At 34.5% G+C, this 27,823-nt stretch overlaps 1 protein-coding gene across 11 annotated transcripts in view; it reads right to left on the bottom strand.

Annotated features, from left to right (window-relative positions):
* MORF4L1 (mortality factor 4 like 1) overlaps nucleotides 1-27,823 on the bottom strand; it is a 36,979-nt gene that overhangs the window by 5,561 nt on the left and 3,595 nt on the right. For 2 of the 11 annotated variants that reach the window (XM_007478026.3, XM_007478022.3), the window contains exons 2-11: nucleotides 26,884-26,930; nucleotides 25,752-25,791; nucleotides 23,455-23,522; nucleotides 18,689-18,805; nucleotides 17,439-17,525; nucleotides 16,300-16,380; nucleotides 14,135-14,191; nucleotides 8,561-8,586; nucleotides 5,886-5,974; nucleotides 4,736-4,837 (exon numbers count right to left, since the gene is read on the bottom strand). In XM_007478026.3, the coding sequence (XP_007478088.2) occupies nucleotides 4,736-4,837; nucleotides 5,886-5,974; nucleotides 8,561-8,586; nucleotides 14,135-14,191; nucleotides 16,300-16,380; nucleotides 17,439-17,525; nucleotides 18,689-18,805; nucleotides 23,455-23,522; nucleotides 25,752-25,791; nucleotides 26,884-26,909 (693 nt within the window). In that variant the 5' untranslated portion in view covers nucleotides 26,910-26,930. The remainder of the gene's footprint in view (nucleotides 1-4,735; nucleotides 4,838-5,885; nucleotides 5,975-8,560; nucleotides 8,587-14,134; nucleotides 14,192-16,299; nucleotides 16,381-17,438; nucleotides 17,526-18,688; nucleotides 18,806-23,454; nucleotides 23,523-25,751; nucleotides 25,792-26,883; nucleotides 26,931-27,823) is intronic. The other 9 variants (XM_007478027.3, XM_007478023.3, XM_007478024.3 and 6 more) reach the window with 9 other exon arrangements.

Raw genomic sequence — 27,823 nt, 5'->3', positions numbered from 1 at the left:
CAGAAGAGTGGTAAGAGCTAGGCAAAGGGGGTTAAGTGACTTGCCAAGGGTCACACAGCTGGGAAGTGTCTTTGAGGCCAGATTTGAACCTAGGACTTCCCGTCTCTAGGCCTGACTCTCAATCCACTGGGCCACCCAATTGCCCCCACACTTAATTTCTTGAGCCTTTTGGGTTTCTTGGTTTACTGGCAAACACCCAGAGAATTTCACTGTTAAGAAGATGGAATTTTGTTTCTAAGAGAAGTTAGAGATCATGAAAAAAGAGCTTTGGAATTTCCAAAAAATAATCTCAACCAATGGCCTCCTCCTGATTAGTGCACTGGCCCACTTATGATGCATTTTCTACTGCTTGTCCATAATACACTGATAGTTAAGTTCTCCAGGTTCTAACATGAAATGCATGTTAAAACTTGCACCATAAACATGTTCTATCCACTCAGCTTTCCCTGTGTTAGGCCAGGGACATTTTTCCCCTAAGATTCCAGATCTCTTCCAGGAGACTATAATATTTAGACAGAACCATCACACCAGTCACAAACAGAAGTATTAAAGGTGATCCATCTTACATTTAGAACTGCTGCATCTCAAATGCCTCTAGTGAATATATGACTCCCTGTATTATTTTCACCTGGTCTTTATGATCATGAGCCATAAATCAAAGGTCACTTTATGCTAATTCTTATGTACAGATGTTGCAAGCAACCCTTTCTGATGACATTTTGCTCAACCAAATCAAAAGGCCATTTTCTTATGATCAATAATAAGTGGAAAAGGATCATTTATTCTCTACCTCTTTCAGACAATTATGTGATAGGAAAGACAGTCTAATGTGGAATAGTATTTGTGAAGGCCTGCCATTTCCCTAATAAAGCCCTCACTGAGGAAATCCTCAGAGTATGTATATAGATAATTCTCAGAAATTCTGTATTGACAGAAAAGTAGAAATATAGGTCAGTGGCTCCTGGTATTTTTGAGTTTTATCAGGCCTTTTGGTATCTCTAATTCAAATAATTTATGAAGCTGTCCTTTAAAGTTGTTACCACTGGGCTGTTTCCAAGACAAATCTCCTATTACACATGGTCTAATGCAGCCTCCTTTTCCATTTCCAAAGCCTGCCCAGGCCTCTTTGTGCCATGAATGCTTCAAAAAAAGAGAGGAAGCACAAGTCATAATCTGCTACACAGAGCCAGGGGAATCACCTTGGTTTCAAGAAAGCAAGACCTGAGCAATCTCTTAGAAGAAATTAATTTCAATTCGATTGCCTTAGTTTATTTGAGAGTCCCTTGTGACTTTTCAGGAACATTCTACTTCCCCTCTCAGCCTACCTGAAATGGTGATGTTAAGACATATGTGTGCTGTGGCTCTGCTGTTACAGGAGCACAGATTCACAGTTGGAAAGGCCAATAAATACCATCAAGTTCAAATCTCTCACTTTACAGATAAAGAACTTGTGGCCCAGAGTGGGTAAGTCCCTTGCCCAATATCTAAAGCAGGATATGAAGCCACGTTTCAACACTAAGTCCAATGCCCTATCAATCCACTCCACCAAACTGTCCTGAATGGTTAAAAAAAAATGCATATGTATAAAATCAGTAATAAAAATGGAAACAACTCATCTCCATTTTTATGTTTCCCTCCTTTCATTTTCACCCTTTTAAAAAAATAGTAATATATAATGAAATACAACCAATTTTATTCAAATTCAAAATATTTGTTTCTCTCTAGAACTAAAAATTTTGCATAATGTGTTTATGTGAGAATTTTTCAACATATTCCCCTTAACAAAGTATTTTAGTAGAATTGTCTTGAGTAGCTCAATTGGGAGCCTCTGACCTACTAGTTTTAAGTTTTTCCTCAATGTTCATGGCTAACATCTGGCTTTAAAAGAAAGGCTTTTGGTCTTTTCAATCCTTGCTAATAGGGTGAGACTGCATTGTTATCCATTACTACATTGCCCAATTTGGAGTCAATCGTGGCATCAAGCCTGACATTTCTAATAATTTAGATTGATTTTGCCTAGTTGGGTCTCTTAATAAACTTTCTTTAAACTGGCTTTGTATTCCAATTTTTCTGTTCTATGAGATGATATTTTCATCAGCCATCACCCTCTCTAGATTTTGCAATTTTTGCAATTGCAACATTCTAAACAAAAGCTCTATCATTGGATACCATCTCTCTCTGCTTACAAGAGTAGTCTAACTTGGTATGCCAGTCATGTGTTCACAAAGGCCTTGTTTTCTGATTTACCCAAGTCAAACTTTATCATAAATATACAAGTGTATGTATCTGTGTGTGTACACACACACACACACACACACACACTTAAATCTATCTGTCCTTTAGTCCAAGGCAAAAAATCAAATAGTACTATAAGCAGGGGGAGGGAAGGTGAGATGACAAAATAAAGAGGAGAAAGATCTGATCCCAAAAGAAATTTTTCCCCCCCCAGTTTTCTCTTCTGCAAAATTGGCCCAATATTCCCCTTGTCCTGGGCCCTTCACTACAGCTATCATCTTTGTGGTCTCAGGAAGCAGGTAAGTGTCAGACGTGCATAAAAAGCAGACAATGAGAAGTAGGTGTGAGAAAACCAAACAAAAGATCAATCCCTTGAACAGCCTCTCTACCCCTCAATGGGAAACTGTCTACTTACAAAAATGAATCACTCCTACCACAGGCTAATCAAAGACCTTTCTGCTTCACTGTTGCTCTCTCCAGGAGGTTCCACATAGTTGAAGGTGCTGGACAAATACACTGTTGTTACATATAATGGAACAAATATACGTTCCCCATGGGTAACGTCTAGACAAACCAACTGGTGATCCCATCAAATGTGCACTAGCACTCTTTTTTTAAAGAGTCTGGCACATCTCTATAGAAACCTACAACACAATTCATTAATATGATTTCATGCACATGTGAAAAATTCTGAAATTATGTTACTCTTTTCATCAATGGAGACCACAGTCCTTCATGCCTTCTCCTCCCATACAAATTTCCCATAAATATCCCAAAGAATCTACAGAACATTTGGCTATAATCAGTTGAGTTATTAACATAGTAGGTGCTAACTTCCACAGGTTATCTTAGTCCACTCCTACCAAAAAAAAAAAAAAGGTCAAGATAGCTTCCTGTGATCATCCAAGAGCTTTTAGGAGCAAAGGACAGTACTTACACATCCTGTGTCTTACTAGGGAGCAACATTAGACCAAAATGCCCCAGGGATATTTCCTCTGAAACAATCAAATGACCTCCTCCTGATTCCCAAAAGGTGAGCAGGATAGTTATTCTTTTTTAGTAGAAAATGTAATAAAGTTGAAAAATAAAGCCAAGCTGTTCAGAGAAGTGATTAGCACAATTTAGGATTCAAAGTAAAATATCAATTTTAGACAGGCCATCCTAGAGAACAGTAATTACTAGAGAACATGAGGTTTTATTTAACATACTGCTTTAAATATATTCCTTTAAGTGTCTTTATATTTATGTTATTAGTTGAAAGTTTAAGGACTAGTATTTCAATAAGTAATTTTTTAATACAAATAATTGTTTGAAAAATGCATGGCTGGAAAATTGCTTATAAGGTGACCTTTGATTGATCCTCCATGGCAGGGTGTCTCTAAAGAGCAATTCTTAGGAGATAAACTTGAGATGAAACTGTATTTTAAGTGGCCTTCGAAAACAGATTCAAATCCTTAAAACTCACAATCCTAAGCATGAACTTTATTTTGGTGAATAAATTATGCCATCATAAAAGTGAAGAGATGAGGGGCCAAATGGCTATGGGAACCCTGTGAATACTTTGCACCTAAGCTCATAAGTGGTTAAGTTTTCTGGACCTGCTTTGTTTGGTTTATTTTTTGTTATAAGAGACAGTTCTGGGTTGGGAAGAAAAAATATATTTAGACATTAATGTGATGTTAAAAAACAAAGAAATTATGACATGAGTGTCACTACTGTCATTATTAAAGTCAACAAAGGATTATCAAAAGAAACAAGCATATGTACATTGGATGCCTGCCAGTCACATACTGACTTGGAAAACCACATATTAACACTCTCTAATTTTTATTTATTTGGTTAAATATTTCCTGATTAGCTTTCAATCTGGTCTGACCTACATTCAAGAGTGTGGTCCCACATGTGTCTAACACCATTGTTCCAAGCAATTCTCTAAAACTATAAATTGCAGAGAAGATGCCATGTTGTAGAGTAAGGAAGTTTTCTCACTTGAAATTATCCAGACTAATGAAATTACAGGTCCAGTTCCCATTCTCTAGCCCTAAGTACTCTTTATTATATCTGCTATACCAATAGAGTCTAAAAGAAAGCCATAACATTTTCTTTGCTTAAAGCAACCATATAAAAAGGAAAAACCAAAAGAAGGTCCATCTGCTGGCACAAAATAAGCTATTTAATTCATTATTGGTGTCTTTCATAAATGTTCTTTGTTCATTTTATTGTTATTAACAAATAAATGGCATCAACTCACCTACAAGAGGTTAACTCTAAAAGACCAAGTGGTAACAAAATGTAGTCTTCAGTCTTCAAAGGCTACTCTCCCTACCACCCTCTTGGCATAATAGCAGGAAAGCCAGAAAAAGTATAAGCTACATAAAAGGTTTTTCTACTGATTTGCTACTAATATCTAGAAATACTCTCCTTATTTATATACATTACAGCAACACTTGCCACAAACTCATTTTGAGAAACACAAATAATAAGCTAACAGAAAAATTACCTGCTTTTGTCTGGTAATCAGGTCCCAATCATCAACAAGCCATGGTTTCAGTTCTTCAGGTATCTTCACTTTAACTTCAACTCTGTTCATAAATGTTTCTTCCTGAATAATGAACAAACCAAAGAGAATTTTTTCTTTAAAATAAAAAAATACTCTAATGGAACTATCATTTCAAAAATTCCAAATGAAATCAAAGAACTAGGCTACTTAGAGAGAAAATTTTTATTCTGAATCACAAAGGAAAAGAACTTTCTCAAGTAAGACTAACTTATTACTTGGTATCCTTAAATCTTAAGAATTATTTTAAATATTATATTTAAATAAGAGGTTTCATATTTATTGGTGACATTTCAGTCTATACTATATAGACATCCTTAAATATGAACTAAAGTATTTCTAGTTAAGGCTAGAGTAGCATCACACAGATAGCAATTTCTAGCCTATGTCACTATTTTTATTCCATTTTAGACACGGAAACTATGTTGAACACGTTCACAATATGTAGTCAACCAAAAGCAATGATATATACCAATAAAATATTAAGATTTTAAAATTATTTCAAAATAAGAATTACAAAAGAACTCTTAACATAAGTGCACAATAAAAACAAACTTTCGTGACTTTTTTTCTGTTTATGTAATTATTGGCCAAGTTAACACATGATCTATCTACTCAGCCTAAAACTAAGTCTGTCAAATTGTCTATAAATGCATGATTCAGTTATTAAATGTCTTGAGGGTAAAGAAAAAGAATGCGGGTACAATCTATACAAAATAGTCAAATTATACAGAGGTATAATATCTCAGTAATAGAGCTTCAGGCAAAGAGAAAGCTTGGTAAATGAATTCTCATTTTAAATGATGCAAAAGTGGTTTTAAGCTTCAAGAAATTCAACTTTGCATTAGACAATCTGCTCAACTGGCCATTTACTAATTAAAAGCATCAAGGTGTTAAATGTGTCAAACATGACTGCACAAAGAAACATAAGGTGCTTGGTTTTCAAATACTAACTACATAAAGAATTTGTAAGAATACTTTGAAGCTCTCGAGAATAATCTGTGTGTACTTTTAGAGTTTGGCACCCTAAATGTTACCCTTGAAGACATATTTTTATTTCTATGTCATTTAAAATGAAAGGAAAAAAGCATACACTTTCAACTGTCGGGTCCACTCGGGCTCTTTTCTTCCGAGGTGGTTGAGGCGTCTCACTGGTACTACTACCTTCTCCAATTCCAGGAGCTAAAAGAAAAAAAATGAAGCTATGAAATGATTTTACAAAACATTTTTTCTAATAAGATATTTAAAATTTTGGAGAAAATGTCACTCACTTAACATTTCTTTCCACTGTCCAAACATGAAACATTATGTCTATTATCTAGAGGTCACTTAAGTCAAGGATCTAGAACAAAGCTATCCTACTATTAAACTAAACCAAGCAAAACATCATGATGCTTTTCTTCTATTTATATGTTTATCATCCTGGGACTCATTTAACCTCTTTGGCAAAAATCATTAACCCCATTTCACAGAGATATGAAATCCACCAAACTAAGACTATTGCTTTACAATTAAGTCCCATTTTCTCTGACCATTTTCAGCAACTTCAACAAAGCACTTCTTTATCACTGAGCTAAATGAGGAGGAAGACCTGTTTTAAATATGTCCTTATCCTCATATTTAAGAAGGAAAGAGTAAGGGAGGAAGTTCTACCACAATGATGGTTGGAGGCTATGAGGTAGAAGCCTAGATCTGTGGCACTCTGACCAGACAGTAGGCAGGGATGGGATATATGTAGGAGATGAGAAGAAAAATACCAAGTTTTCAAACATGTCAACTGGATAAGTAGTTGAAAATTACAAGATGAAACAAGCTTTGGCAGAAAGAAGTCATTCAGTTTGGGACATGTGGAATATATTGTCCTGGTTGGACATCCGAGTGTAAAAATAACCTACAGTGTGCCTCAGATATGAATTTAAAGCCCCAGAGAAAAATTAGGGTTAGAGATACATGATTTGGGAGTTATCAAACCTATGGGAATTATATTCTCAAGGGAGAGTAAGCATTAACATAAGAAAAGCAGGCCAAGAACATTTGGGATGATCAAAATTAAGGAGTAGACCTTATCTTATCCCAATGAAAAGCAGCAAGTCAGTGGAAGTGACAGAAGTAGTAGCTATGTTTTAGTTTCTAAACTTTCTCATAAGAAATATTTATAAGAAGTTCATTAGCAAAATGCTTATTAATTAAATTTATAATGTTTTGGGGTAACTAGGTGGTATAATGGATAGAACACAGGGCCCTGGAGGCAAAAAGACCAAAGTTTAAAGTTGGTCTCAAACATTTTCTAGCTGTGTGATACTGGCCAAGTCACTTACTAACCTTCTTGTCCCAGTTTCTTTACCTATAAAACAAGAAAATAATAGCACCTACCTCACAGAGTTATTGTGAGGATCAAATGAGGTAACTGTAAAATGCTTTGCACAGTGCCTGACACAGTAGATGCAATATAAATGGTAGCTACTATTATTATGTAATTCATGTTTGCATCAACTCACCCCAACTTGACCTCATCTGAATACTTCTTAAACTTGATTTTGGACTATTGGTGGGAAGAAGGGTGGAGGGGGAGGTATCACCAATTATTAAGGAGTATTCTCTTCAAAAACATTGCAGAACAAATTTAATAAACATATGGAATAGAATACTTTTACAGTGAGATGAGGTCACACTGTGACACAAATAAGGGAGTCATAAAACAATAATAGTTGAAAATCAATGCCCTACACACGAGTGTATAACTATCATCATGCCACAGGGCTCTAAAATTCATATTAAGTATCATAACCTAAAGAATGATAAGCTCATGGTTTTAAACTTGAAAATATCTTAAATATGTACTTTCTAAAAATATGCATTAAGGGAAGAAGTTCTATTTTGTTTCAGACATCTTGTATATATTACCTAATATAATATGCTTAACAAAAAATTTTTGTTAACTGAAACAATGTTTGCAATTATATACCATGCCTTTCTTATTTTTGGACATCATGGAACAGATTAAGAGTTTGAATAAAGAGTATCTCTACTATTAATAAGCCATTGACAAGTTTTCTATTTTTCTGAAACAGAATCAAAAAGAAAAAGGTCAAATTTTAAAAAAATATTCATTATGAAGTATGCTGAACTTTTGTTAAACATATTATATACTCAGGTGAAAACTGTTCCTCTAAAAACAAGATACTGCTACTCTTTTTTTTTTTAAGGTAAAGATAAAATAAATTTTAAACAAATAAGTAACCTAAGAAGATAAGAAAAACATGTTCTCTGGCTTAAAATAGTTAAGTAGGAAATAATTAAGGGAGAAAAGAACTTCAAGCTGACTTAAATTTCACTTAAGGCACAAAGGAGGATCACATATATGCTGGACTACTCATCATAGCTGAAATGAGATGAAAGGACAAGAGCAAAATACTTTGCAATACAAGGAAAGGAAAGCAAACTAAGCATTTGAGCTGAAATAAGGAACCAGGTAAATGAACAAATAGCACAGAGTAGTATGAGTTTCTAAATCTGATGCTAGAAGAGCTCTATAACATCCTATTCAAAACCTAGCAAACGTTATACTGAAATGACATTTATTAGAAATGTTAAAGAGACATCTTTCAAATTCCCTCCTAAGCTGTCAAACAGAAAATGTATATTTACAATGAACATTTTAATTCCACTGCAATGACAATGACAAATTCATCTGAAAAAATGAATTCAAATTTTAGAACTCTAATAAAATGCAAATAAAGCCTTAAGGAAGAAAATCAATGTCCTTACTTTTCTGTTTGTTCTTTTTGGTTTTCCTAGAGGGTGGGGAAGACAAAAGAGTAGAAGAGAAGAAACAAAAAATTAATTTAAGTTAAATGTTATTTCATAATTTTTTTAAATGTCATTCCTTCCACTGTACTCAATCTTGATGGACAGCTTGTGCAGCAATGGCAGTATCTACAAAGGACACAGGAGGGTAAAGATGCTCTCCTGGTTCGGAGCTACATGCACAGCTGGATGAATTCACACCAGCTTCCAAAGGATGAAAGAAATGAAACCCCAGACCACTGGAGAGGCTGCCATTGGACACTACTGTCATTCCGGCTGCCATAAAAATCTTTAGCTATTCTCCACAGTCACAATTTAATATGAATATTTCAAGATTTTTAAATCAGTAGAGCCAATTGTATTATTTAGCTGTATCATCTTAAGAAGAAAGGATCCATCACCATAACCTTTTCCATGGAAAACAGGCTAGTTTCATGCTGGCATTAGTGATGCTTTATTGCTTTTATGTATGACTTTATTCTTATTTCTAAATTAACAGCTTTTAACATGTAGGTGGCTAACACAACATTTGAAATCACATTAATAGTAGCAGAGTGTTTCGTTTCATCCACCCTCCCTCATTTGTTTCTCACTGTACTCCTCTGATCCAAATTGCCATTGGCTCTGTAGTAGCTTCACTCCCAGAAATCAACATTACACTACATAAGACTGTGTATCCCCAGTTTAGACAGAACACTCCACAAATTATTTTTTCCCATTACCAGGTTTACAAGTTCTCTAATTTAGCCTCTAGTCTTCCACTTATACTACAAAAGCTAAACAGGTGCCAGAATTTTTGTGCCCTGACCTCAATTAGTTCTAGGCTTGACTTGAAGTTACCCTCTAGGTAATATTTAACTTTTCTGAGTCTCAGTTTCCTCATCTAGAAAATGGAGATATTTGTAGTACCTTCCTCAGAGCTGTTGAGAACTGACTTGACATAACATAAAGCACTTCATGATCCCTAAAATATTACATAAATGTTACTTATCAAATGGAAAACACTGTCTGTCTTTAGAACTCCCATATGAATTATCTCTGGTATTAACAAAACCTTCCCCCAATGCTTCATCAGAGACAAGAAACGACTCTGGCTTCTTAAAGTCAGGGATATGAGTTTATCTATGCCTACAAAGGCTAAGAGCACAGCTCTGGAAAGTCATGGCTCTGTCACCAGAGAATGAGTCTAGCTAAGTGCAGAAAGAATCTCCATGTCAGAGTATTTACTAAGGTATAGCAAAAGGGTGGGATCTGCCTGTCTTGTTTTATAGGTAATGGGGGTACCAAAGAAGAAAGTGGTGGTTAGATGAGCAAATCATAGAAACCTAAAGAAATGAAATAGTAAGAAAAAAAAAGATCTTTATACCTGAATATCTGAAGAGGCAAGGTAGATTTTAATTTCTATTCATTTTCATCAAAATAGAATGAACACCGAAGAGAAGTTCTTACCCTTTTTTGTGTCATGAACCTCTCTTAACAGTCCAGTTAAAGCCTACGGATTCCTTCTCAGCATGTTTTTAAAAGCATAAAATAAAATACATAGGATGGCAAAGGAAACCAATTATAATGACAGTTATAAAATTATTTTTTAAAAAGTTCCCAAATAATAGGTTAAGAACCCCTGATAGAAAATGTTCAAATAACAAATGGTAACAATGATTAAAGAATATGATAGTAATTTGATTAGCTTTACAATTCAAATGAACTTGCCCCAACTACATATTTGTAGAGTTTTAAAGATAATTGTTATTAAGCAGAGTCTTAAAAAGAATGAAAAATAATTTATATTTTAGGAACTTGGCTCCTAGAACTGGAAGGAACTTCCAAAGTCATCCATACTGAGGACATAGGAAGGTCACTGAAGTGATTTGTGGAAATGGTGTATTTACAATGAAAGTTCAGGTCTTAGAACCAATTTTTTTCAACTACAGAAGGAAAGAGGTCTTTGAAAACCAAAATTCAAAACTACAACTTTCTCACTCATAAACACATACATATTTTTTCCACTTAGTAATCAGCAACAGTGCAATGAAAAGAACATTGGATTTGGAATTCTAAGATCTGGACTCAATTCCTAGTTCTGCCATGTGTTACAGGGCAAAGTCACACAAACCATGTAACTGCCTAGCATCTTTGATGACTTCGTACGCCTTCTTTACTCTGACAGCAAAGGATGCATGCTAATTTCTGGGAATAGGCAATAGATTCCATAACAGTTACTTTGATAATTACTCAATGTCTCTTTTGGTCATTGTTTTTAATTTTAATTCTCTCTTCCCTAAAAAAAATGATACAATAGGGATACAACAAATATTATTCCAGATGATGCCACACAGCATTTTGTCACTCAGATTCGGCAACAATGAGCAGTTAGTACACGATATGGACATTATAGACAAGGATGCTAGATTTAGGAATCCAGAAAAGCATGGGCTCCAATCCCACCTCAGACATTTATTAGATTGATCTTTTGTTTCTCAATTTCCTCCTGTGTAAATAATCCCTATGAGAAGAGCTAATGAAATAGTGAATATAAAGCATTTTGGAAATCTTAAAACATCATCTTACTAATGAGCAGCCAACAGAGTATTTTATGAGACAATATAAAAAACTGGAAAGTAGTGTGGCCTAGAGAAGCCCTGGATCCCGAGTCTAAGGACCTGTTCAAATCGCAGACTGGGCATGACCCATGTGGCCCTGGGAAAGCCAGCTAATCTCTCTAGGCCTCTGTTTCCTCATCTGTACAGGGGGACTGGACCAGAAGCCTGACTTCTATTGTCCCTGGGCTCTAAATTTATTATGCTTTGATTATAGGCATCTGTATTCAGGATTGGCTGATAAGATACCATGTTTTGCAGATAGCAAAGAGACAATCTAATAATCTCTTAACCAAAGGCAAATGAGAGCCTAACAATCCAGTCAAATCACACACACATATAGGATATACTATCCTTACAGGATGTATTAAAAAATTAATTTACAATAAACTCACATCAACAAGGCTCAAACACCAAATTGGCCAGTAGGTTTTAAAACCCTAATTTAACTCAATAAATTCAAAGGAACTAAAAATCAATGTACTCTGAACTTCTGAAGGTGGATGATTCTCTTTGTGAATAGTCTGGTTAATCCACAGGAAAAAAGGAGAGAAAAAGTTTTAATTATTAAAATTGAAATAAAAATGTGAGATTCTTCTATGTAAGTAATAAACATTTAATTATGTTTCCTCCTAATGGAATGAAAAGATTTTTTACTAACTCCCCTTTGTTCTGCTTTTCCTTTCTATACAATCCTCTAAAAAATTCAGGCTTAATTAAATGGCTACCAGTATGAAAGTGATATGGTTCATTATGATACCCAGAGAACACATTCCTCATGTTGGGCTTTTAAGAAGTGTTTTTGTTGTTTTAAGTTACAAAAAGAAAAACTTCAAATTCTTCTGCTAAAAAAACTATAATGTTGTTCACATTTCAGCAAAACTGAAAGGTACCGTTATAAAATATAAAAGATAACCAAATATGACTACTTTTTTCAAATTACCAAATGCATGTTAAGGAGGGATCCCAAAAGTAAATTAAGGGTATCCTAAACAGGAACACATCTGAGCCTTCAGCCAGAACACCTAATTGCTGGTGTTTCCTCAGTACTCTTTCAGGTCCAAGATTCAATGACCCCTGAGGGTACTCTTTCCCCCTTTCCTTAGGGGCTTCTTCTAGAGTGGAAAGGCAGAATAGGCATTATCTATATCTTAAAAGATTATAAGAAAGTACCAGAGTTTAGATATTCCAGCTACTAGGAGGTCTTAAGTCAAGCAATTAATAACTCATGATATACAGCCACCAAAACCATATCACTTTGTCTCTATACCTACCTGCCATAGCTATATTATTATATCCCCTTACTTTAAAAACCTTCAAACATCACACATTTCAATACTTCCACCTATATAGGACCATGGAAAAATCTTGTGTTCTTGGGTAAGTAACAATCCCTCTGGGCCTCAGTTTCCTCAAATGTAAGATGAGAAGCTTGCAGTAGAAGATCTCTAGTGTCCCTGCAAATTCTAAAATATTATGATTGTTTCATAAAGAAAAAGTTAATGATGATAGGTGAATGAACACAATGAAGAGTTAGTTGGAAAATGGGCCATTACTTTAATAAAAAGAATGGGTATAACCAGGAAAGTATGGATACTATTGAGAAAAAAAAATTCAGTAGGATACCTGAGGCCAGATCAGGTGGGAAGGATAAGATAATAAAGTTCAGTTAAAAAAAAAAAAGTCAGATAGGCCATTACTGAAAAGTGAACCAGAAAGGAAGACTCCAAGAAAAAATTCCCATGTAAAAATTATGCAGTGCTAACAACAGCCCAGGTTAAGACATAAACTATAATGAAAAATTGTAGATATTAAGCTCACAAGCATACACCATCTAAAGACATTTTAAAATGTTTTACATAAGTATTCACATAATTAATGTAATAATTAAGACAATTATTAAGTGTCCTGTATTCTTTATAGTTTACATAACTTTATTTGGGGAGCAAAACAATTTATTAAAAGCACCTTACTATTCTGAACAGAATGAAAATGTTTAAGGTTCTTATTTCTAAGAATAGCCTAAAACTTAAAATGATGCTATTTTAGAGGGCAAAATTGTGTATGTAAAAACTTGTAAATCGCTAAAGTGCTATAAAAACAAGTTACTATGTAATAAAACATATAAAAGAAACAAAGTCAAGGGTTCTGAAGTGTATTTTAGTAGTGTGAATGAGATTGGCATCAGAAAATGTAATAAGTTCACTTGGAAGGAAAGGCTTTCATTGCAAAAGCGGTATAATGTACTTATTTGCTTCTCTAGTTCTAAAATGATCATGAATTTAGTAACAATAACTATGCAAGAGGCTTGGGACATAAGTAACAGTCCAACCAATAATTTATTAAAATAATGGTTTATGCCAATACTTTCTCAATGAGGAACGTAATTCATCAAAGGAAAAACATTTAGACTGATTTAAAATTGAACTTCAAACAGGTAAACTATGAATCAGATTACTGACCTTAGTTTGTTATTTAAAGACCAATTATAAGCAAAAAAGAGACACATATACCTTTTAACTAAAGATAATATTGGACAACTTCTAACTGAAATCGTGCAATTTCAATGAGGCCTTTATGCTACTGCTTTCTTAACTTTATTTTGATCTTCTGGGGAGCTACATAATAAAATATGTATGAACAGTTGGCAATTTATTTACTGATTAATACATATTAAAAATGAGTGCTATACAAAATTTTCAAAAGATAAATTGAGTAGGTAGCTCAGTAAATCAAGTGCTTATTTCCTAAATTAAAAAAAAAAATTTGAATACCAACTAATACACTCAACCAAACAAAGTTACCAATGATAAAATCCAAAACAAAGCCTAAAAGACTACTATTATGCATAATTAAGAATATTCTTATTAAACCTAAAAAACAAGGGAACATGGATATCAGGATGAAAATCTGGTATGACAATCCATCCTTAACTCACCGCATTGATATTGCAGAGGTCTCCAAACAGCGAGTGATCCATCTGTTCTGAAAAAGCCTAGGCACAATGGGTTATGGTAAGGACAGAGTGTCAGACCTGATGTATAATCTTCAAAGAAATGAACCTTACTTTCCAAAATAAACCACAACTTTTCTTAAATGGAAGCTATTTCCATATGATCTCTATGAAAGAACTAAGATGTATATGGGTGTGTCTTCAAATTAACTTTTATGCAGTGAAACTTCATTATAATATACTCAATCTTCATGTATCCCAGCACTTAAATAGTTTCTAATAATCTCAGCAAAGGGTCCCTAAAATAACATAAGCATTAAAGCATTTATCCCACAGGTAAGCTAAAAAAAACTCAAACTCTTCCCCAAAGTATTATAAGGAAGCTTCACTGTATAGCTTTTCTTAATAATGATCCTTCTATTTTAGTGGCTGAGACACTCCACCAAATATTTTATACTCTAATACAAAAATACATATCACATAGTAGGCACTTACTATTTATTAAATTACTCAATTGAATATTATATAGTAATTCTAGGGATAAAATGCAATATCCCTGAATTCCTAAGCCTTTACTTAGTAAGTGGTTTCTCTTGAGAATTTCCTTAACAGTTCTATCACAGGTTGAACAAGTCCTTAAAGAACTGGCTGTAATTGAAAAATTACTACTTTAATATCTGTTACTTTTCTATAGAATTAGAAGCTTACTGCATTTAAAAATCTCATTTGCTACCAATGTTATTGCATGCTACTACATTGACTAATTTCCCAAAGAACCAAATCACTAAAATGTAATACATGCAACAAAGGAAACCTATTAGATACCAACAGTAGATAAGAATGACTTAAGACTACCAATTAATATTCCTTTTAAAAAGAAAATCAAAAATACCACCACTTACTTATCTTGTAATTAAAAGACAAATCTTTTTAAAATGTCAAAATACAAACTAACTATATTATTTATAACTTCAAAATGAAACAACTTAAATGAAAAGCTCTAACATGCATCAACTGCATTTTCAACTTTAATTTTGCAACTCTATAAGTAGAACTAGAATCAACAGGACTATTTCACCAATTCTTTTTATTTTAAAAATGCTACACTAATTTCTCTGTGATAAGGCATATCTTAAAGCAAGAAGTATGGCCCTTTGAAAATAGGTATGGCAGGAAAAGAACTACATAGAGAATGCTGGCCTTATTAAATAAAAACATCTTTTAAAATTCAACAAAAAAAATGGCAAATACAAAAATTGTGCATGTCTGAAAAACTGTGCAAGTTGGAAGTTAAATGAATTACGATGAATTTTGAAATGGCTTACAAGTATGAATTGCGAATATTGATGGTTATTCTAGGTTTCTTCTACACAAAACTCAAAAAGAATGGTTTACAAACACCATACTCTAACATAGGAAATTAATTCTATTTCAAATAAATCTATTTCAAGAAGTAATGGTCCTCTTTATTCTGTGCTTAGTAACCTTCACTCACATAAGTTCATTTACTAAATAAAAGTTCCACTCCTCCACCCTCTTACATGTCCATAAACAAAATCATGTGTGCACATATGTATGTAGATAGGAGACACATTAATGTCTTTATCCTACTTAACTTTTTTAATGAAACTAGTTATAGTTCTAATCCCTAGACTAGCCTTTTGCATTCCCAAAAAAATCTCTTGCTTTTTTTCTGAACCTTAATCTCCAGTTGGTCACCTCACAGATTCATACCACCAGTTTCACCACTGCTATATAAACAACTGAAAGCTCATCCCCATAGGTGCTAGATAACTAGTGTCATATCTGCTTATGAAAAGTAACTTCTCCTATATATGTGTGTGTGTGTGTGTGTGTGTGTGTGTGTGTGTATTTACACATCCTACTAAAAAAGAGAAGAGGAGGAAAAAACCACCCAAGAAAAAATTGATTGGAAAAATAGCTTAGCATAAGCCATATTCAAATATTTTAATGATGCACATTCAAACATTATTCTTATTGTCACTCTCACTGTTCCAAAACAGCTTTATTTCAGTAGAACTGATTTAAATGATAAAAATTTTATGCAGCAGCTGAATGTGTATGTATCTATAAAAGATGATATATAAAATGCCAGTCCCTCACACTAAATAAAAGATAAAGCTTCTTACGCTTCAACATTTTTCTGCTGTAGTCCAGAAGTCTTCTTTCCTGGAGCTGCCCCTCTCATCTTCCCTTCTGCATACTGCTCCCTTTAAAACATAAATTCAATAAAAAATTTACCTTAAAGCATTTATGCAAAAGGAAACTGGGCTGGCCTAACTACTTCTAAGATATCTATACCAATAACATTCAAATGGGAGCATGTAAAATTTAGCTGTCCTTTGTGACCTACAATAGGGAAGCTTCTTCAAAACAACTAACGCTCAGGCAGAAACAGTTCAGAGTTAATAGAGGTAGGGATCTAAACTATAAATTTGTGTCCATAAAAAGCTCCTAGGAAGAAAATGAAAGCAGCCTAAAAGCCATATTGAAAGTAAATTTAAATGTAAACTCAAGAAATTTCTCTCATTTACTTGGGTAATAAATCCATTTTATTCTCAGAAGGTATAAAGCTTTAGACTAAGTGGTTTCCCTCCTAATGCCATTTTATCTCCTAAAATGTATTTCAATTCTGAGATGGGAGGGGGGGTTGGGGGGGAATCAAATACTAGAACCACAAACTTAAATCAGACTTCCTTTAGAGAAAATTAAAGAGCATAAAAATGCAAGGAGGTTGGAGAGAACCCAAAAGGTTGGGAGAATTATTTCATAGTCCTTCAAAATCTTCCAAGCACCTCCTGCTCCTGGAGGATAAAGATCACAGTGGTACATCACTAAGAGGCAAACCTTAGAACAGAAATGAATCATACATGACTCAAACCCCATCCCTACCTCCCATCCCACACCTTCCTTTATGTGAAACTTTCAAGATCTAAATTTTATAATGCATTCTCTCTCCAGGCCACCCAAGAAAATAAGCTATAAAAATTACACTGGCTTACAACCTACACTGAAGTTAATGCTTCTGTCCCCCAAGCTTCTAACCTGGCTCTGAAGACAGATTTAAGCAGTAACAAGCACTGAATGCCTGGAGGGGTCCCTCCATTTCCAAATCAGAGAGTAAAGTGTTGTTTGTACAGACTCAGCTTCAATACAATAAGTTGACCAGAACCTAAAAACACTCTATGGCAGAATCCAAATGTCTTTTCAGCCAAATCTATCTCAAAGGGATTACTAACCTTACATCTATTTTGCAAAATAAACTTACTGATTGGCTTTTTGAAGTTCTCGCTGTTTCTGAAGATTGGTGTCCACGTATTTGAGAACTCTGCTCTCGGGAACCCATTCATCCCAGCTAGGGAAGAACAAAGTTAAAAGATCAGTCAACAATTAGTATCATTCTTCAGTCTGTCCCCAATCACTATTTGAGACCCAAGCAGATAAGATTTAAGATTCTTTTGAATTAAATTTCAATGCACTGGCACTACAAGTCAGGGAGTAGCTAAAAACATACTCCTCAACTGGAGATCTTTTTCCAGCAGAATCCAAAAAGCTCTTCAGTCTCTCCCAAGCAACCTAGTAATTATAACACTTCTAAGCACAATTCTAAAAGCAGATTTTTAAACCAATTATTTTGAAATACCTAATTTTTTTTAAATACAACTCTACAAGATTCACAGAAGCAGTGCTCAACACTATGCAAAATATTACATTAATCAAAAGGTTTAAAATGCCATAATGAAACACAAGAGTCTACAAAAACTGATTCCTTTAAAGATTAAAGTTGATTAGCTTTATCTGATTATAGTTCAACATGGGGGCCTATGGATGCATTTCTAAAGCAATCTTGATGCTATTCAGCCTAAGTTATTCTCATATGAATGCTAGTAATAAAATGTTTTCTGAACACTTTTTCCCCCTTGAAAACGCTCAGTGGGTCATCTTAAATCATCTTAAATAAATTCTTTACAGCTAAGATTTACAGAGTTAAACCATTCCAATCATTTGCCCATCACATAAAAATATCCCTCATCATGTTACTGCAGGCAGGACAATTCCTACACCTGTCTTTTTGCTGCTAAGGTATTTTGTAATGCCCTTCAGTCAAGTACATCAAACACCCCCAATTCTAAAAGCTCCTTCCAATCAAGAGTTTCTGATGTGACACTGCAAAGAAAAAAGGAAAAAAAAACCCATCCCCAAATAAAAAAACAAATTAAGAAAAAAAACCCTAGTGAAGGGATATGGCCTTTTGGGGGTGTCAAAGTTGGTAAGCCTTTTCTCCTGCTGATGGAGCTCCTTTAGTAACACAATTCATTGTGTCCTCAAAGCAAAGAGGAAGAATTTTGGTTGACTAATTCCCCACTTCTTTGACCTCCTATTTAAAATGAACAAAAAGAAAAAGAAAGAAAAAAACACACTTTCTACCTTAAAAAAAAGAAAAGAAAAAAAGGAGGGAGGGCGTCCCCATAATCCTCAATATGATTTCCTAGAGAAAACTTTAAAACATGCATTTACCTAGCGGTCAGGAAGGGGTGGTGTACTGAGGGAGCTCCTTCAGGAACAGGAAAAAGGGCTACAATATCCTCACGTGTCTTCAAAGATTTTTCAGAGCGCCTGGGCCTCACAGCACTTCTGATGTAGACAGCATAGTACAAAGTAATCTCAGTAACTATGTGCAGAATTTAGCTTAAGCTTTATTTAGATTTATTTACAAATGGAGTATTTAAATGGCTCTATCAATCATTTCTAATAGGTTCGGAAGACTAGATTAGAACAAGTATCTTAGCATAAAGGGTTGGCAGAACTATTGCACTTCTTTAAAAAATTACACATTAAAACTTGATTGAAAGGAAATTCAATATTTGGTTTGTGGTTTGATTCTTTCTTTTTAAAGAAAATTTTCTGTTCCCATTTTGATGACTTAGTTCAAAACAAGTTCTGTATGAATCAAGACATGACTTTCCCACTAATTATTATCCATGAGCCTTCCAACTACTAAAAACTTCCCCATAAGTCCTTCTCAAAATTACATTAAAATACAGTGAGACAATTCTGCTAGGATTAATAATCTGATTCTCTTTTAGATAAATTGGCAATGGTTTGTCTCCTTATAGTCTACCAATGTGATGATACAGTTTTGACATCAAAAAGCTTTAAAAAAATTTTTTAACCATTCTTTTGCCCCTCCCCAAAGGATTTTCAAAGCCTTGATGTTGGCTGATGCTACTATACAATTATCCATTTATTATTTGCATTTAGTACTTCAATTTATATAGGAAATACAACAATATCTAATCTAAAATTTTATCAAGTCAATTTAGTACCTTAAGTACAATAATGTTACATACACTGGCCCTCTGATATTTTTTTTCAATAAACAACTTTCCTATTTTCTAACCTCATCTAAAAATAAGATTATTGCTATATTTTCTTTTATTTATTTTGGGTTAAATAATTTTACTGAACTACTTGGAAATATGCTTTCAAATGTCAAACATCCATCATCCTGACACCTAACAAAATGATCACTACAAAGGCATCTTAGCTAATCAATAGTGACTAAAATCTGAAAAATAAAAGTTGCAGATATGGCCTTTGACAAAAATGTCACATTTTCCAATCTACTGGTCAAAAACCCATTTTCTAAAGTGACAAATTGTCAAGAAATGATTCATAGTTTCTACAAAATGAAATCCAATGAAATTCTATATTCACTGCACTACTGATGGACTTGAACTTTTCAAATCAGCTTTAATTTAGAAATCTCCTATATAATTTTAGTTGGCAAATCTAAGACCAATTTTTGAAGTTTAATATACTCCTAATTTCTCCACTAAGTCACTAGCAGAAAATGAAAAATGACTTCTTTCAGATGTATTTTATTTGTATTTGTTGATGTACGTGAATTGATTTTAGAGATAAGTAAAATTATCTTTAATATTTAACATCTAAGTTGTTTTGAAGCAAAATTTTTACAAAATTGTTGAAAGAAAAAGCAATCAAAATTGGTGTTAGCCCAAAATGATCGAATATTAACTCCAAACCTGAACATTCCCTATGAGGGCTATTAGGTTTGAGAGCAACCAAAATGAAGATTAAAAACAGCTACTCTTTGTTACCTAACTTTAGATAAAATTACAAATCCAATAAAAATAAACTAAGAATTAGGTATGCTTTCATGAAATTAGGTATTAAAAAGAAAATTTCAATTAGCTATGTCTACTACCCTAATTTTTTTGGATTCTGATATCTCACTATGCAATTTCCTTAAAGAAGCTACAAAACCCTGTTGTGACTTCATTGCCTCGTCTCTGATACCCTCAATGTGGCTCTGGGTTGTACGATATTTACAGTCTGTATTTTATATTTAGCTTATGCTTATCTGTAAACATTTTGTGTTCACACTTCTAAGGAGAAAGAAGTCTAACTGCTTAAACAATTAACAAGATTCAGAAAAGTAAATCAAAATCATGAATTTATTGTTCATTCTTCCCTGATTCCTTTTAAACATTTTAGGCACAAAGTAATGCTATTTTCTGGAGGGATTCTCCAAGTTCATGTTGATTTGAAGCATTCTTGGCTATCTGAATGCTGATGGGCTATCACTAGAAAACTAGAAGTCTGGAAAAAGAGCAACATCTAACATGTCAACAGTTAATTTTCAAATAGGGAGAAGACAATCTACTAGAAACCACATACTGAGACAATAGACCGAGATTTACAAGAAAAACAACAAATGGATTCTGCCAGATAATGGAATAAAAATGGAGCATATGTTTTACTGACACAGAAATCCTATTTCTAACATGCCAAAAAAACTTGAGCTTCCAATTATTTCCCAAAATATTAAATATAAAGGTTTAGTGTTACTGGCTGGACCTTGTTTTCAATGGACTAAATTAACATAAATTAATATTTGGCAACAACTACATATCACATATGAAATCAGCTGCAAGACCTATGCTAATGAAAAGATTCACACCAGCAATTAACAAAATATATATAAAAAAACAAGCAAAACTACATGTTTTAACAACAAGAAACACCAACAAATAAATAAGCAAGTATTTGATTAGATGCCTGAGACAACCTCAAGTAGTACTACAAGCTAATATAAAAGCATGTGTAATGGTACTATTGACAGTATAATAAAAATATTACTTTGGGACTTTGGCTTCATAAAGAAAAAAATGCTCAACCAACATTTTCTGAATATCAACTAACATGCTCAAGAGCCTAGTCTAAGCTATCAAGTTCAAAGAAAAAGAAACTATCACCCTCACCTTAAACCCTAAAAAAAAAAGCAAGCAAGAAAACTGCTATCCAAAAAGTTGTTTTGGGAATCAGAAACATGTGGGTAGAAACCAAAAGAAAGATTACAAAGCACAATCCTAGGATTTAGGTGGCAATATAACCGGTTCCCAAGTCACCCCTAGGAAACTTTTTTTTAAGACTGCACAGACAGCAATCACGCATTCTTAAAACTCAAATCTCCTTTTCTCTTTCTACAACATTAACAGAAGATACTAAAGTTCAACATATAACATATACCTTCAGGAGCTCCAAAACAAAAGGTTTTGCTAAGGGGACAGAAAATTTGAGATTTGCTTGCCAAATTCTCACTATGCTAAGAAAATAATGTTGTCATCTGTCCCCAAACACATCTGTTTGGCCCAGACAACACCAGAGGAGAAAGAAATGCAAAACCAAAAGGCAAAAAGACTTTGTGCCTAGGAAACAGTGCTATGCCAACCACCCACTAGCCAGCCAGTCTGTGCCCCGCTTTTCAGTATCTTCCTAGCTACTACATGCATCTAACAAGGTCAGTTTCCTAGGTCAAGAATCCCACAAGCCTAGCAGATTCAAAAAGAAACAAATAACTGTTGGCATGAATGCACACCAGAACCCAGACAGACAGACAGACTACAAATGCACAACATTGGACCCAAGAAACACCAGGAAATGGGAGTGTGGGAGGCCTGACCAGGGCTAACAACACTATGGAAAAACAACTCAAAACAAATGTCTTACTGAAGTAGACCTCTTTGTAGCTGAAGAACAAAACCCTGCTGGTGAAATGACAGGTAATCAATCTTACATAACATAAGAAAGAAATTACAGGTGATCTCATCATCTTGGAAAGCTAAAAATAGTATCTGGATGATTCTGGAACCTGGTGAGGAAAATCCAAAATGTCTGAGAACTTCTTTGGCTCAGAGATGCATGGGCATGGGCATCCATCACAACCCAAACCCCAGAACAGCAGACCAATTCTCAAGCCCTGGGGGACTCAGATTCCACACCTGATCTTGTAGGAAAAGGTACCAAACTTCAAATCGTGTACAGAAAATGTCTGATTATCTAACCTTTTTATGTTTTGGTCACCCCATGAGAAAAAAAATCACCCCTTTTATGACACCACATGTCTGCTCACGTTTTTTCAAAAAAACCTGCATTTGGGTTTCAAAGTACAGGAAATGAATGCCATATAGACACACCGTCCCTGAGGACAGAATGTCTACACTAGTCAGCAAAACTATGCCTCATAGAGATAGATGCAGGGCTGAAACGAAAGCTGGTTTTTCCTAGCTGCTTCACCAATACAGGTTTGCTATCCCAAAGTGATACGGGACTTTCAACAATCTGAAAATGGCAACACAGTCCTGGTATAATTAGAAATGCTCTTCTGGGACCATTGGGAGTTCTGATCCACTCTGAAGTAACTGTGTACTGATACTGGCAGCCAAAAAGCTGAAAATAGAGCTTTTGTTTCCAAATCATTTGAGCAACCTCTGCACAAAGCTATCTTGTTATGAACCCAACTTTCACATTCATCCTATTCACATATTGTGTACCTTCTGTAACAACTAAAATCTGACAAAAAAAAAAAGAACAGGCTACAGTCACTGATCCAAAATCATATCACCAAAGTTTATTCTATATACAACCACATTTTTTCCCAAATCAAGCAATTCTTCTGAATAAAATAAATATACTATTATCTATCAAGCAACCTAGGTTCTTAGTTTAATAAATATGTAATTCATGCTCCAAAGAATAGTCTAAATAAATTAAATTGTTAAAAAGCCCCCATTTGTTTTCTATTAATTCATCACATTACAGATTACCTTGGCAGTATAAAATACTATAGCTTAAAATCACTTGTAAAAACAAGTTTAGCAACTCAAGCTTGTGCCAGTTCATGACCCAAACTCTCTTATGAACTTTATTCTGGTTCAAAAAAAAAGTTAAAGCCTTGTGGGCAGAGCTCCAATACTCACTTTTTATTCCAACCACTGTAATGTATAAAGTATTTCACTTGCTTGTCCTTTATGGCAACCTTAACACACTGAAACAAAGAAGAAAACAATTGACTCAGAAAGATTACTTTTTAAGACTCTAAATTATTTAAAAGCCTGCAGTCTTTGAAAGAGAGACTATTACTAGGCATTAAGTATGGAAGCTAATGTTACTGATTTTCAGAAGTTTCACATGAAAACATCCATGCTTATGGCTTTATAGTTGTAGCTTGTTATATAGGTGTATATTTGTAGGCACAATTGAAATAAGGATTTTTTTTTAACATCTGTACTAATCAAAGGAAGCAGTAACCTAAATCCCAATATTCCATTCTATTTCACTTTGGAATATAGTAGGAATGGTGCTGGGAAGAAGTAGAGGCCATAATACCTTCTTTAAACTTTATTTACATTGAAAGGTCTTCTAAGCTACCTATTCTCATACCTGAACTTGGCTCCTACCTAACCTCATTTCCACTCTACTGCAGTGAGCAGAGGAGCCTCACCTAAGAATTCACTAATGCTGGCATCTATCTGCTCTACCTTCAAGGTCCTAAAGTCTACAATACTCTCCTAACTAGAAGTTCCTCTTCTCTCTGTCCCAGTCCTATCTGTCCTTCAGCATCATTGTGCCATTCTTATCTATTATCTCAGACTTACCAAATTAATTCTACTTCACAAAAGCAATCTACCCAAGCCAGACAATTCACTCTTACCTCCTATTCTAATCCAAGCCTCTCTTTCTCCTGTCTTTATTCTGAACCATTTCCCATGCCTACGTATTCCTCACCCTCTGAACAATCTCTGCCTGTTGAAATTCCCTACTGTTCAGGTATACTTACCTCCATTCAGTCTTTCCTGGACTCCCAACCCCAAAAGAAAACGCATACACACTCACCTTCCTCCCTGTTTTACTCTCCCCCCAACCCCCACTCCCAGCTCCCCTTCCTCAAATTTCTACTGTACTTCAAATAGATCCCTCTTTTGCAGTTAACAGTCTCCCTTGCATCAGTTATTTGTGAACATTCCTTTCCCCTTTCTTAGTATAAACTCAATGAGAGAAGGTCTCTTCAGCACCTCATAGTGCCTTGTATGTAACAGGCATGTAATTAATATATGTTGGTAAACAATAAGGCTCAGGCACAGTATCCAAGGACACCATCACCTTAGAATGTAAGCTCAAGTGCAAAACACCATGAAAGAAACTAAGGATTCTGAGCAAGCTCACCTCACTAAACTGCAAAAGGGAATGGCTAGGAACAGGATAGTACAGAAAAGTTCAGCAATGAAGCCCAAATGAACCCAAGGATCCCAGAAGCACTGTAAGCAAGAAACACTGGGACAATAAACAGAGTGAAGTGAGATAGGACTCTCAGTGTTTTTATATCACTTCTCACTATTAACAATGGTAGGGAAAAGCACATTTAGATTCTAGGACCTGATGATGCTGTAGGAAGAAAATGGCAACTGAGAAGTCAAAATTTTAAAGATTAGACCACTTTAAAAAACTGAACCAATTACAAAAAGAAGAAATAGTGGATAGAGACAAAATAAATTCAAATGTTTTAAAAAATTATTTTCAAGGTAACTAGAGGAAAAAAAAGGATTCCAAAGAATCAAAAATGTTATTAAACAACAAAAATACCTCAAGCAAGAAAATGTAAGCAACTCCAGACTAACATGCCTATTTTCTCATCTATAAAATCTCTGTAAGAATGGTTCAATGTCTTTGATGATATATGAGAAACTTTTGCAAATGAGTATGATCGCAGTCACAATCACCCCAGCAACTCAATACTTTGAAGACCATAAGGCTCTCTTCCCTATCCTCATTGACCAAATTGACAGTACAAAAGTCTTAATATCCTCCCCAATAAGGTTTCCACCATAAATGTTATCACACAAAGAGTCCTTAAAAGAGTGTATTCACAAAGACTTCTGTTCAAAAGTCCAAAGTGTAAACATTAAGTAAAGAATAAAACAGGAAGCAACATGTTTACTGAGGGTCAACAACTATCATGAAATGTTCCCTGTATAAAAGCCAAACACAGGAGGTATGCCCTATGGGAGGTGGACTCCCAGTCTATAGATGACTCCATGCTCACACATCAATCCCTGGCTCACTAAAGGGACCTGGCTTCATGAAATCGAGAGCTACTCAAAAGAGATTGGTCTAAGCAATTTACACAGGAAAAACCAAAAGGATGCAGAATACCCATTGCCCATATGATGACATAGTGTTGGTGGTCCATCAAATTAGCTAAACAATAGATACATACATCTGGAACGGGCACTGCAGATGGGCAATGATCCAGGGCCCTGGGGTGAATAGAAGAAAAGGAGCTAGATCAATTTCATTCAGGAACATGCACACAGCACTTCTAATGATCCCCACCTACTCTCTGTTCCAAAGAGCAACCTGGCCACACTAATATTCTCCTGGCAGTGCTAAACAGATAAAAATCAAGGAACAGCACAATCCCAGAAGAATCATAACTGCAGGTGACCCAAAAGGCAATGATGGCCTAAGTGGATATAACTGGACTATAATATTACCAGTGATGATTTGCATGCTAGAAGTGGTTCAACAGATACTAACACGGTCATTTGTGACTAGAAAGGAGATCAGCCAGCCATGTTTCAAGAGCAAGGTATAACATGTGAACAGTCCAAATACCTAAGGAAGACTTCAAATCAGATGAACTTTCCTCTTTTGGTAGGTCCTCTAGAGAAGCTATATGGAAGTATGTGGACAAAAATCACATAGGATGAAAATTCATTAATGGCTTACAATCTGCACTGTTGAAGGGAGTAAACATATGAGATTCACTAAAGTTTACTATTAAAATTCATTTTTTCCACTGAGCATAAAAAGGGTGAACTAAAAGATAGAGAAAATAGACATTGAATTGGAAATAAGACAAAAATAGTTCACAAAATGACTAAATCTACACACATAAAATAAAAAGTCCAATATAATGCTAAAAATTTTTCATTATCAGCCTTTATATTTGACCTATTATAATGAAATGCTTACCTCACATGTTTGTAAAATAACATGACCTTATGCAGCTAAAATCTAAACTGACTTGTAACCTGAAAAATAAAGCACAAAAGACAGCAGCCTTCTTTCAAGACAGTTCATGTGCTTTTTCTACATATGAATAATTAACTGCAAGGCCTACCCTTTACAATTCCTATAGTTCTTTCTAAGGTGGCTATTCCTTCAGTAGCCTGGCAAGGGCTTAATAAGCATCCACACACTGGAAGGGAAGAAGTTAAGTAAATGTATGGTGACAGTAAAGAAAATTAACCTACCTAAGCAAGAGGTAGAGAGAGAACTCAGAAGTAAAACTCTATCTAATTAAAAGTAGCTCTCAGGAACCTGGTAAAAGGAAAAAAGTTTCCTACCTTTGCTTCATAAAGGAGTGGTCCATGAAAACACAATACACGTTCACCTGTAAAATATTTCAAAGTATTCAATTAATCCATATGCATATAGCTCTAGGATAAGAAACAATGAAATAAAATAACTAACAATATACCCAAGTCTTATACTATACTAGCAACAAAATCATAAAGTTGAGTGAATTAAGAGGAATATCAGCATTTGGGGGTCAAATTTCAAACATATTAACAAATGAACAGGTTTTTCTATTACAGGAAAACTCAAGACATACAGCAGTCAATGAAATAAACAAAACAATGGGAGCACGTTTTGAATACCAGATGTTACAATTTAAGTGGGCAGAAACCATGTCCTTCCCATGATTATGACCTAAATGTGAAGCATTTTAATGTACACTATATATTGAAACTTCATCATCTTCTAAAGCCCTTCAACTTAGAAATTATTTTTGCTTTTTTCATATTTTTTTTTGCAAAGGTGCTCCATTCCATCTGAATTCACAAGACAGGATTTCCAAAGCTCAACAGTTCTAGAAAGAACTACATAAGACCTAGGAGCCTAAACTCAGTTGGAGATAAGAGGTGAAACCTAGCATTTCCAACCCTGTTCTATTCATTCTTGATTCAGTCCTTGTTTCAAAATTCCCTGGTAGATCAAGACAAGAGAGAGAAGATTCTTAATCCTGGGTCCAATGATCCCAGGCCACAATCTGAATAGATTTCTAGAGGTTCTTGAACTTGGATTGGATAAAAAATTATATCCCAACCTCCAACTAACCCCCTTGGTTTCCTTTGTAATCTTAGGTATTTTATGCATTTAAAAACATTCTCTAAACTATTAATAATTAGAAAAATGCAAATCAAAACAATTCTGAGATTGGCTAAAATGATCAAAAGACAAAATGACAAGTTGGGAAAGGTGTGGAAAAATAGGGACACTAAT

The sequence above is a fragment of the Monodelphis domestica genome, chromosome 1 (assembly GCF_027887165.1).
Source record: "Monodelphis domestica isolate mMonDom1 chromosome 1, mMonDom1.pri, whole genome shotgun sequence".
Classification (NCBI taxonomy): domain Eukaryota; kingdom Metazoa; phylum Chordata; class Mammalia; order Didelphimorphia; family Didelphidae; genus Monodelphis; species Monodelphis domestica.
This window is presented reverse-complemented; position numbering and strand designations above follow the sequence as displayed.